We start from the raw sequence: 13,208 nt of genomic DNA, 5'->3' as shown, positions 1-13,208 counted from the left end.
GACTTGGGACAGGCGCAAAAATGCGGCGGGGTTAAACATGTTTGTGAGATCTCAACCCTCCTCCTATACCTCTAACCAATGTAGAAAAGTAAACGCATAACAATACGCACATTAAAATTCAGTTCAAGAGAAGTCCGAGTCTGATGTCAGAAGATGTAACCAAACAAAATAAACAAAATGACAATAATACATAAATAACAACAGACTACTAGCAGTTAACTGACATGCCAGCTCCAGACACTTCAATTAAACTGACTGAAAGATTATGATTTCATCATATGAACATCAGGCGCAATCCTTCCCGTTAGGGGTTTAGTATCATACCATCATGACATATATGAGAAGAACATAACCTGTGTCATGCCAACAACTGTTTTTAGAATAAATGTGTTTAGTTCCGATGCAAAGACCTTATCAGTGACTCAATATTAACGCCAAAATATGCAATCTTTAATGACTTGACAACAGTATCGTAATTATGTCCCTTCTTAATAAGTCTATTCAAAGGTTTTGTAAGTTTCTGAGGTGAATACTGACACCTTTGTGCTTTATAAAGAATATTTCCATAAAACGTTGGATGTGAAATACCTGAACGTATTAGAAGTCTGCATGTTGAGCTATATTTATTTATACCGATGATAAAATTTAGTAAATGTTTTGACTAGTTTGTGATATCGAAAACCCTGGTGTAATAATTTTGTTGAATATATTTTCTTTACTACGGTAGTAATATCATTTTTTTTTAATTGTAGGTTTTTATACAGCTTGGTTATTGCCAGCTTCTGTTATTGGTGTAATTGTGTTCTTATATGGTGTTTTTACTATGACATCTAATGTGCCAGCGTGAGTATAACATTAACCCATGTATCTAACATCTTGAAACATTCATAACATTGTGTTCAAATTTGTCTGAAGTATTTATCTTAGAAACACTTGTGAAAGGACCAAAAATTTTTCAGAACTGTTAAAAAAGCACAATTTTAAAATCCAACTTTCTATTCAAAGTAAATATTACCAACTGGTTATCAAAATCATCCCCCGTGTGTTATATAGTATTGATTTTTAGGCACAGAGTCATATCAATTATATTTATGAGTGGGAGAGGTATAAAATGTTACTGATGTCTCGTGTTTGTTGATACTATTTGTATGTTTACATGCATATAATGGTGAAAAAGTTACAGAATAAGTAATACATTTTATTCAAAATGATCAATCCTAGAAATTGAAAGGTTGTCTAACTGAGCTTTAGTGAAATGACAATTTTTCAGTCTTGTCAAACCTAAGCAGTTAGAATTAGAATATTTGTTTTATGGCGAAAAAAAACCCTGACAGTCTCCAAAACACAATATAGATAAAGGCTGAGTGACATAACCTGACCCAAAACCAGTAGTTATTATAGTAGCACAATAATGGTTTAGTTTAGAAACATAGAGTACTTGGTTTGCTTGTAATTCTGATTGATAATCTTTTATTTTTACAGAAATGAAATTTGTAACAGTGGCGAGACATTTAAGATGTGTCCTATTTGTCCAGAAAATATAGGTTGTCCGTATTGGTACATATCTGATGTGTGTATCTATGTTAAAATATCTTATTTATTTGATCATCCCGGTACAGTATTGTATGCTGTCTTCACATCATTTTGGGGTAAGTATCTCGTATACTGTGTTCACACTATGAAAAATACTCCGGGTCTAAACCAGGATAATTAATCTGGATTAATTACCAGTTTGGGATTTTCCCTCTCAACAAAAAAAGAAATGTAAGCACCTAAAGTGAAGTGAATATCAGTTTTTCAAAAGTCAATTAAACCACATATTTACTGAAAGAAAGGGCATTAATTGTTTTATTCCATATTAAGAGAAATGTATGTAATGAAAATTATTTCCCAAAACTTATTGTACATCAAATGTTTTTTTACCAAAACTATAAATGTAAAAGCAGGCAATGTTTAGCACCGTGAATATACTTTTTCAGCAGATGAATATGCTTATTTATTCAAAATCCCATTTATACAGAAAACCCTACTAAAGTTTTTTATCAATATGAATAATTTCTTTTATTTCTGTCTCAGCTGTGACATTTTTAGAATATTGGAAAAGAAAGAATGCCAGTCTTGCTCATCATTGGGATGTATTGGACTTTGAAGAGGAAGAGGTCAGCTTTTTTATCACCCATTTTTTTTATGCCCCATTTATGGGCATTATCTTTTTTGGTCTGTGCCTCTGTCTGTTCGTTCGTCCATTCGTCCACCTGTCCCATTTTCAGGTTAAAGTTTAGGTAAAGGTTTTGTCATGGTAGTTTTTGATTAAGTTGAAGTCTGATCAACATGAAATTTAGTAAACATGTTCCCTATGATATGATCTTTCTAATTTTAATTCCAAATTAGAGCTTTTATCCCATTTTCATGGTCCTATGAACATAGAAAATGATAGTGCGCATGGGGCATTCGTGTACTACGGACACATTCTTGTTTCTCAATCGTGAAAAAAAATGAAAAATGAAAAAGGGTGGCATTTCATTTAAAGGTTTACTATATATTGTGGATTGCTGATAGAACCTTTTGACAAGGAGAGACACAGCTCTTAACATACATAAAGATATTGATGTGTAGACATTAAAACAGTAAATGAATACAAAATTTTAATTTTTCTAAACTTTATAACCATTCACTTATTAGAATTTGAATGGTAAAATATGATGAATAATTTCTTCAGAAATTTTAAATAACACGATAAATTGTTTTATGATTTGTGGTAAATAGTATTGGGTATCATTTTAATAAATAGTGACTCGTAAAATCTGATTTAATTAATCATGATCTGAATTTCAAGTTGTGATATAAAAATAAAGGGTAAATAAATACTTGTAGTAAATGAAATTCACTACCTCAATGACATTTGATATATGATTTATGTTTCCAGGAAAGACCAAGACCAGAGTATGTTGTCAAAGCTCCTACATATGAGAAGAACCCTATCACAGGTGTGAAGGAACCATATTTTCCTGAGCGAGCCAGACTGCCAAGAATTATATCTGGTTTTGCTGCAATAACTATCATGGTGAGAGCCATATGACTTTGCTCTACTAAATGTTTTGAGAAAGAGTTAATGAAATGCAAAAACTATAAAAAAACATTAATTTAAGGCATGGTGTTTTTGAAAACATTGAAAATCATAAAAGATCCTTAAAATGGTGGAAGTTTTATGATTGTTTTTGAGATCACAATTTATAAATGATTTAATTCACAAAATTACTGAGTAACTGGTAGAAATACTAGTCTTCACATGTTTTACCTTTTGTTTTATGCAGAGTCTTTGTAATATCTATAGGCCTCACCCTTAAAACTGGAGAACTTTTATATGAAAAAATATGTTTTCTATTTTCAGATAACCATTGTTATAGTATTCATAATAGCTGTTATAATGTACAGAGTTCTTGTCAGTATACCATTGTTTCAAAGTAAAACTTTACGAGGCAAAGCATCTCTAATTGCCAGTATGTCATCGGCAGTGGTCAACTTAATCCTGATCATGTCACTGAGTAAAGTGTATGAGAAGTTGGCATTTAAAATGACACAGTGGGGTAGGTTTATAATACTGTGTATTCATTATTATTCGTTGGATACCAATCTTCGTGGATTTCGTGGGTACAGGTAAACCACAAAGTTAAGATGTTCAATGAATGACAAATTTTATATAGGCCAGTATGCAGACTTTGGCAAAACCACGAAACCAAATATTCACGAAAATGCAACTTTTCTTCAATCCACGAAAATTGGTACCCACGAATTTACATGAATCCACAGTAGTTTACATTGTTTTCTTAAAGACTCGTCTAATTTTGGGGAGACTTTATTAAAATAAGAAGATGTGTAACGACCACTAGAAAGACAAATAACAATTCAATTGATTAAGTGGATATAGGTAATCATGTATTTCAATGTTCATTTACTAAAGGTTTGTATGCAGATGTTAGAAAAACAATAATAGCAAACTACAATTGTTCCACAATCCACAGAAATTGATATATGAATGAAAATAATTAAATCCACAGTATTTGAAAAAGTTTATTAGAGATGCACAAGCATATGCAGGATATTAAATTTCTATGATGCAAGAATAACAATTTAAAACAAAATGAAGAATGTTGATATCTGATCAAGTAGTTGGTTTCTCAGATTTAGAATTTAAAGGAGTTGCTGTTCCTACAGAAATGAATGAGGTTTTTATACAACCGCAAAAATTAAAAAAAAATTGGTCATATATTGGTATCATGTTGTTGTCTTCGTTGTCTTCAGCATCTTCCAAAGACGGATGGTTTCCGGATAATATCTTTAGTATAAGTATGTAGAAATCAATAAAATTTTAACAAATCAGATTAAAGTTTTTGGTCAAGGTAGTTTTTGATGAAGCTGAAGTCCAATTACCTTAAAACTTAGAACACATGTTCCCTATGATATGATCTTTCTAATTTTAATGCCAAATTAGAGATTTTCTACAATTTCACGGTCCATTGATTATGGAAAATGATAGTGGGATTGGGCATCCATGTACTATGGACATTTTCTTGTTTTTCCTTTCACAAAATAAAGATGCAAATTCTATCTATACAAACAAACAATTCGTCAATTATTCTTCATATATTCTTCATTTATTCTACATTTATTATTCTTTTTTAGAAATGCACAGAACCCAGACAGAATTTGATGATCAACTGACATTTAAAGTGTTCATTTTCCAGTTTGTCAATTTCTATTCTTCAATATTTTATATTGCTTTTTTCAAAGGGAGGTAAGTAATTTTTAAATGTATAGCTAATGATACATCTACATAAATTGGCTAGGGTAATCATGGCCAGTAAAATAATCATATTTCTTTTTTAATGATTAAACATGAATACGTTATTCCTGATTCTTCAGGAGGCCAAAAATCATATGAATACAACACTGAGCTAATTAATTGACTGAATTTATTTTTATCGGTAAGTAGTATTTTTTAACCAAATAACCTTCTGTTACATCAATCCATAGTTTGTGTTCTAGTTAATGTGTATTGCATGGAATTAAATTTTTTATATGAATTCATACATAAACAGACCTGCCAACTTTTTAAAATCCCCATGGGGGATTTAGTGCGCGACCAGATTTTTAAGGGTTACAGTTTTTCCGGCATTTCTGCGTGCACTGTTTTTAACTCTTCAAATAGTCTCATATCTCTTCTTTTTTCTTTTGGTATACTGATGATAAGCTTATAAGCCTTGATTTCTTTTATTTGCATGCTTCTTGTACTTATTTTAAAATTGACAAAACAATTTTAGAAAAGAGAAAGATGACAATAAAAAATGAAGGATTTAAAATGAAGACCCCCCTTTCCCCCTCCAAAGACCTGCTTGTCTTTAGACCACGACTCAAAAGACATGAACCTATATGTCCTAAAGTTAGAAAAATAAATTCAGATTTTTATTAAGTCTGCCAGTATTAATGAGAAAATTGATAAAATTTGAGTTGTCTTTCTTTGTGTTCAGAGGTGCTCTTACCGGCGGAGGCTTATATACAGTAGAAGTGTATACAAAATGGCATCGATTTTAAATCAACAGACTCATGTCTGATTTCAAAAATTAAATGGATTTCAAGATATTAAAACGATGTTTTCTTAAGAGTTCATTACACTGTTTTCATCTTTTAGTTAATATGATTTTGTCATGGAACTACGGTAAACGTTGCAAATTGTGCTTATATGATAAATTGGTTAAAAATCAAAGGCCATCTGACTGAATTTCTGTTTACAAATATTAACTAATTTTGAGGATTGTTATGACCCATCAGGTAATCCGATTACTTGCAACAACAAATTATGACACCTGTTGTGACCGTTGATTAGCACAGGGTTTTATATAAACTTGTCATAATATGTCCCCAGGTAAAATTATAGATTTTTAAAAATTGATCAGAAAAACTTCAAAATCGGTAACCAATAATTTTTTCGGGTATATTTTGTGAAAATCGGGTTTTTGACTTGTTTTACGATCCCGATATCAGGATTCGGGTTGAGGGATAAAAATCGGGATGATACCGCGAAAATCGGGATAGTTGGCAGGTCTGCATAAAAAAAGGAACAAAGTACATGCTGCAACTTAATTTCTATTGCAGTCAAGAAAAATCATTTCAAAATAAGAAAGCAGTTAATGAAATCCTTTTAGTATTTTCAAGACATTTTTTCTCAGAAAAATATTTAGTTCAACAAGTACAATGTGTTCTGCCTTTAAAATATGTAATTTACAAATGTAGATTGATTTTGATCTTTTAAAAAAGGGGAAAGAAAGGCAATAGACATAAGTTATATCTTAGTTTTAAAACATTGCTTTTATGTTTGAAATAACAGCTCAAAATTAATTATATTTTTGTATCTCCATTTTAGATTTGTTGGGTATCCTGGTCATTATAATTCATTTTTTGGTTTGAGAAGTGAAGAGGTATGTAAATAGTATTTATTATTTAGTCGTGAATTATTTTTTTTAAATTTTCACAAAAGGCAAAAAGAAAACTACAGGTGGGAAAACTCAGAAAAAGTTACTTCTAGAAGACTGTAAACTGTTTTAAACCTCTTCTTGACAAGTTTATAATTGCTCAGCACTGGCCTCACGGTCATAAAACTTTCAAGCATGATTTTTGTTCTCAGACTTGAAAATCAACCAATCGAATTGCTGGATTTCATGTTTCAAGCATGATTTTTGTGCTCCGAGCACTGAGCAAAGTTTTATGTGTAGCTACTCATAGTACTGTGGAATCATAATTATTTTTTTGATTCTATTTTTTCATGGTTTTCCTCTGTACAGGTGAACCATGAATTCAAATTTTCAACGAATTACACTTTCTCTATAGGCTTTGTAATTTGTATGCAGAGATTGACAAAACCATGAAATCATATATATACCCGTGTAAGTTTTCTTAAATTCACAAAAATTGATACCCATGAAAATAAATGAATCAACAGTTATATGAAAATATGGAAATGTGATATGACAGCTGATGAGACAGCTATGCACCCAAGTCCAAATTACATTAATGTAAAAACTCATTAAAGATACTAGGCTTGTAATTTGGTTTTTAGGAAAGTTGTTTGTCTACATAAGAATCCTCAAGTGGTGCTTGAATAAAAAAAAGATGAAATGTCCAATTAAAATACAAAGTTGAAAAGCATTAAAAACTTAAAATACAAAAAGTTCAGCTAAATACAGCCTTAAATCTAAATATTCCATTTTAGTGCAATAATGGTGGATGTCTAGTAGAATTAGCTCAACAGTTGGCTGTTATTATGATTGGTAAACAGATTATAAATAATGCACAAGAAATAATAGTGCCGTAAGTAGAAATACCTTGCATACCTGTCAACCTCTGAAAATGAAAAGTCAGGTCATGACCTGCATTGAGAAAAAAAATCTCAGGTCATAACGCGTACAACATTTTGCGGGCTCAATTGAAGAACAAAAATATGTTTACATATAATTTATATAGTCAATATGTATATGAAACAGTTAGAACATGTATACAAGTTTATTTCAGACTATTGTTATATTCCATAGTAGCAGACTTGGCATTCTTAAAAAGAACTGCACTTGGTTTCAGTTCATAGCAATGCAAATGTGTATTCATTTTACAAGAAAGAAGAGCACACAGTGTATCCTTATTAAGATCAGCCCTAAACTCTAGCTATTTTCTTTACTAAAGAAAATGCCCTCTCACTGTCTGCATTGCTGTTTGGCAAATCCAGTAATGTTTTAGCAAGTTTTGACAAAACAAAAAATCTTGGCTTGTTAAGAAAAATGTCATGCAACTTGGACATTTCTCCCCAAAATGTACCAATGTCAGTTTCAGGGGAAGTGCAAAGTGGAAGTTCATCTAATAAAATATCGTTACGTAGCTCAGGTAAACAGTCCTACATTTTGACTTTTGGTTACATTGAAAAAGACCGATAAAACCGAAGGTCGTATTACTTCTAAATACCAGAAACAATTCCGGTCAGAAATCCGGGTGAAACGGGTAATGTTAGAAATTCCCGGGACCCGCCGGGTAAAGAAAAACTCCCGGGTGAGAGGTGAAAATAACGGGTGTCACCCGCAAAAAACGGGTGAGTTGACAGGTATGACCTTGAGAGATTGTAATATTATTAGTTAGCTTCGCTCTCACCCCATATGGAATTTACTGACCCCATATATACTGTATTAGGTCACTAGCACACTATGTAACGAATTTATCTTACCGACTATCTATCAAAATGAGCAAGTCTTCAATACAGTTAGCATTAACACGATTAAGAAATTACTCCATTGATCCTACAAAAACAGATGTCAACAATGACAACTTGTTAAATTTAAATGTGTTTTATGAATTTATTTCAATCTTAATCATCACTTTCTTCGTCTGTTGAAACCTTTAAGATTTTTTCTCAGTACTGTTTTGTTTATCTAAAGGTACGTAACACCACTCCTAACCGTGTATGAAATAAGCCCCGCCTCCCTCATTCCTTATATGGAATATAAAGGGACGTAACTCCGTTACTAACCGTGTATGAAATAAGCCCTGCCTCCCTACTAACCTAATATCAAATATACACGGTTTACACGAGTTCGCTTTTAACCAATCACATTCCTAGAAATATATAGGAGGTAAGATAATACTTCTTAGCTATGATAGTGATTAATTATTATAATGAATAATATACTATAAAAATACTGGTGTATATAGAGTTGATTTAATTTCTGATAAGAAAAAGAAATGTGGAAACTGAATTGCTTTGACACAATTATAATCCCCTTAAGGATGTAAGGTGATCTTAGGTGAAATTAGATAAATCAAGAATTAAAAATTGATACTATAAGCTGGAAGAGTATTAGTTAAGGATCAAAATAAGCTAAAAATATTGATAGGTCATGGAGCTTTTTTTGAAATATTTGATTTATAAAATATGGCGGGAAAAGACTGACTCAGACTTTTACCTTATATTTGAACTGGTTTTATGTGGGTCTTAAATGAAAAGAAAGAAAATCAAGAATCTGCTTAAATTTTGTCAAATGACCTTTTATGAGCACAGAAAGAGATAGAGGATTTTTCATTGCAAAATCTGATCCAAGCCTGCCAATGTGTATTATTCTGTTATTCTATTATGTACTGTAAATTAAGAAATTATTGCATGCATTTATTATTTCAATTTTATCATTTTAGACTAAAAAATCGATTTTAATTTTTGTGATGTGGAGAAAAATCTAATTTTAATTCATATAAAAAAAATCAAAATGTGAGTTTAAATAATTGCGATTATATAACCCTGTCGCATTTTTTGCAAGATTAAAAACATCACAACTAGGAAGTTTTATTGAGCATGCTCATAAATTTTAATCGAAATTTCAAATCAAGTTGAAGAAATAACTTGCAAGCTAAGGTAGTTATGAGGAAAATAATCTCTTAACTCCATAGCTTGCATAACACGTAGTATGAAAAGATGTAGTATTTTTACAATAAAAATTACAAAATAGTCATACATTTTGGTTTATTTTTTACATGTGACTTCTGAAATATTTTTTACCTTTTCATACTAACTTTTGCCATTATTTTGATTTCAGAAAAATGAAAACTTTTATACACCATATGAAAATAAAGATGAATAAGAATGCCATAAAAACAAGGTGGGAAGAGGATTATAACTTAATAGAAAGTCAAGGCTTGTTTGATGAATACTTAGAAATGGGTAGGTAGTGATACTTAAAGCTTTATGTATAATTTAGATATTAAAGAGTTAATTTGGAATGATTTATTATCCATTTTTCATTGACTAGGCATTCATGAGTTAATGTTGTCAACGAAGGTCAGAAAAATATATCAACTGGGTTTCATATGGTTTTATACAATTCAATATTTGCCAATTTTTTATTGATTATACATTAAAGCATTAATCCGGTAATTCTTTTGTGATAAAGAATAGGTTCTGCTCATTGTTGAAGGCCATGAAGTCTTGTATAAAAGTAAAAGAAGACATTTTCGAATTAACAGGTGAACTTATCAGAGCATATAACTTACATTTTCTTTGTCTATTTCAGTTTTACAGTTTGGATTCATCACTATATTTGTAGCAGCTTTTCCACTTGCTCCTTTATTTGCTTTGTTAAACAACTGGGTAGAAATTCGCCTGGATGCACAGAAATATGTATGCGAGACCAGGAGACCAGTGGCTGACAGGGCACAAGATATAGGAGTCTGGTTTTCTATACTGGATGGCATGGCTCAGTTAGCAGTAATAAGCAATGTAGGTTAAAAAAAATTGCTAAGTATTTAAACTAAAATGTAATGGTATGAAAAAGTTACATCTCAATAAATTATAATCTTTAAATGTCTTCTAATATTTCTCTTTTATAAGAAGTAGAAGAGGTATTTAGTTTTTGATCTGTTAGTATGACTAACTGTCAGTCCATTGCACATCTTCTAAAAACTTTATTTTGGACTTCAACCTTTTTTTTGTGATATGATCACACATAATGCAAGACAGACTTTTAGAGAGGAGGCTCCATGTCTAGTAAGAAATCAATGCATGAAAAGATTTTAAGGATATAAACCAGGGCCCAGTTGTTCAAAAGTGTCGTTAATTAATTTTCCTTCCAAGAAACGTCAGCCATCTACATTTTAAGAGATTTTATGACCAGTTTTTTTTCTTGCTTGTAGTTCAACAGGTTTTATTATGCCTCAGCTACAATATTAGAGAGGTATTATGTTTTCTGGTCTGTGCCTCCGTTTGTTCCTTCGTCCATTTGTCCGTTCGTTTGTCTGTCCCGCTTCAGGTTAAAGTTTTTGGTCAAGATAGTTTTTGATGAAGATGAAGTCTGAACAACTTGAAACTTAGTACACATGTTCCCTATGATATGATCTTTCTAATTTTAATGCCAAATAAGAGTTTTTATACCAATTTCACAGTCCATTGAACATAGAAAATGATAGTCGAGTGGGGCATCCATGTACCTATGGACACATTCTTGTTGTAAAGACTGCTGTGATTTTATTTACTTACATAATTACTTTCTCATTACAGGCATTCCTTATAGCCTTTACATCAGAGTTTTTACCCAGACTGTTGTATCAGTTTCAGTATGACTCTAATTTAGATGGTTTTACAGATTTCTCTTTAGCCGTTTCTCCAAATGGTACAATGAATCAGACTTGCAGGTAGGCTGCTTGAAAAAATTGATAAAAAATGTGGTAAACATTGATTTATAAATCAATATCAAATAAGGGCTGTTCCATTAAAACATACATAGTACCCAGGGACGGCATTTTAAAAACACAGTGACCAGCCATAGAAGCAATTTTAGAGTCCTGCATACATTTTAGGCCAGGTCAACACAATATTTCATAACCCACCCTTAGTGGCAAATTTAAGTTGCCTTCCCTGGGTCCCATGTATGTTTTTATTAAACAACCTTAAGACAAATATTAAGAGTTCAAATTTAAATTATTTACATTTTTTTTAGCCAAAATTTGGGATTTACATTACAAGCTTTCAATTGTTAATTCTAGATAAAGGTCGACTTCGGATTTGACTTTTAAGTGTGACTTATGAAAGAAGGAAGTTGCTTAACTTTTTCCATTGTATGTCAATTATTTTGTTTGATTATTAATTTTAGGTATAGAGATTTCCGAGACAAAGAAGGCCATTATACGTTATTTTACTGGCATTTACTAGCTATACGACTAGGATTTGTTATTGTATTTGAGGTAAGATGATGTTTTGGTTAAGGGTCATCCATATTGTCAACCATTTTCCAAAGTGTACAAAATGTACACTTGGTGGGAGGGGGTTAAAAAATCAACATTTTTACAACTTACACTTTTTAAAAAATAATAAAAATAAAACAGTCAGATATGTTTCAGTTTATTTTCAATGCAATTTTTTATATTAAACTAATTCATAATAGAGAGGATCTTCTTTTTATTAAGAATGATTGATTCTTGTCTTGAAATCTGAAAATGGTTGATGTACACTTTTTGAAGGAGGGTGGGGGGTTGGAAAAAAGTGTATGTTTTGTACACTTTGGAAAATAGTTGACAATTATGGATGACCCCTTAAATAGATAGTTTCAAAAGAATTTTAATACTGCTATCAAAAGTTCAAATTTATTTTGAAATATTGATTGTGGAGATATTTTTACAGACAATTGTTGATTTTATTTTTTGGGGCAAATGAAATATAACCTTGTGGCTCAAATGCAGCTGGTTATTTAAAAGTGTGCTCAACATTTTTAAGGGTATTTCAAATAGACAGAAAAAATGTTACGATCATTCCTTATAATCTAATTACAGTTTGTAAGGAGAACAAAACTTTGATAAAACATCGGTTACGTTACAGTCACATGACAAAATTACATATATGAGCTGATAGACCATACACTTTCAGCCAATCAAAAGACCTGAATCATCCAAAACTAAATTATTTTATTGTACATGTATTTTATATTCACATAATTGTTTGCATTTTGCTACCATTTTATCAGTTTGATATGATAAACAAAACGACGTCAGCCAGTCAGAAGACATGTTACATCCAAAATTAAATTATTGTCTGTTGTATTGCAGCATGTAGTATTTGGTTTTTGTCGACTGATAGACTTTATGGTACCAGATGTTCCAGAGGCTTTGGAGATTAAAATAAAACGTGAGAGATATCTGGCTAAGCAAGCTCTTGCTGATACAGACACAATCATGATGGTTAGTATAAATGTCCACCTAGTGGTAGTTAAAACTATGCAGAGTATGACCCAAAATATGAATATTTAAAAAGTGGTAAAATTTGTTATTGTTTTATAAGCATTCTTTGCAATAACTCCGTTTGTTAAAAAACAGATTAAAAACAATTGACTAAAAAAAAAACATATACTTAAAAGTGTCACTGCTTTTCAATTCCTTCTTACAAAAAATTGACAAATGATTTCTACTTCAAAAGTACTTTATATTTATGAATTAAACGAACATCAAATATGTCTTAAGAAGATTTGATCTTAATAAGAGGACATTATTTGTATGAAAACCTAATATCTTGTGAAGGGTCTATAGATGATTTTTAATGTTTAATTGGAAGAATCTGCATACATGTATGTAGACATGTAATAATGGATTATTCCCCCTTAAATAAAACTTGACCGTTACGAAAACCTAATATCTTC

General features: G+C 31.1%; 1 protein-coding gene across 7 annotated transcripts in view; it reads left to right on the top strand.

Moving 5' to 3' along the window:
• Positions 1–13,208, top strand: part of LOC143055847 (anoctamin-7-like) — a 77,361-nt gene that overhangs the window by 52,758 nt on the left and 11,395 nt on the right. For all 7 annotated transcript variants that reach the window (XM_076228894.1, XM_076228895.1, XM_076228897.1 and 4 more), the window contains 13 exons: positions 753–843; positions 1,483–1,649; positions 2,077–2,159; positions 2,927–3,064; positions 3,392–3,587; positions 4,684–4,795; positions 6,422–6,476; positions 7,268–7,365; positions 9,624–9,748; positions 10,098–10,303; positions 11,081–11,214; positions 11,673–11,763; positions 12,622–12,753. In XM_076228894.1, the coding sequence (XP_076085009.1) occupies positions 753–843; positions 1,483–1,649; positions 2,077–2,159; positions 2,927–3,064; positions 3,392–3,587; positions 4,684–4,795; positions 6,422–6,476; positions 7,268–7,365; positions 9,624–9,748; positions 10,098–10,303; positions 11,081–11,214; positions 11,673–11,763; positions 12,622–12,753 (1,628 nt within the window). The remainder of the gene's footprint in view (positions 1–752; positions 844–1,482; positions 1,650–2,076; positions 2,160–2,926; positions 3,065–3,391; positions 3,588–4,683; positions 4,796–6,421; positions 6,477–7,267; positions 7,366–9,623; positions 9,749–10,097; positions 10,304–11,080; positions 11,215–11,672; positions 11,764–12,621; positions 12,754–13,208) is intronic.

The sequence above is a fragment of the Mytilus galloprovincialis genome, chromosome 13 (assembly GCF_965363235.1).
Source record: "Mytilus galloprovincialis chromosome 13, xbMytGall1.hap1.1, whole genome shotgun sequence".
NCBI classification, from domain to species: Eukaryota; Metazoa; Mollusca; class Bivalvia; order Mytilida; family Mytilidae; genus Mytilus; species Mytilus galloprovincialis.
The sequence above is the reverse complement of the archived record's forward strand: the minus strand, read 5'-3'. Positions and strand labels throughout refer to the sequence as shown.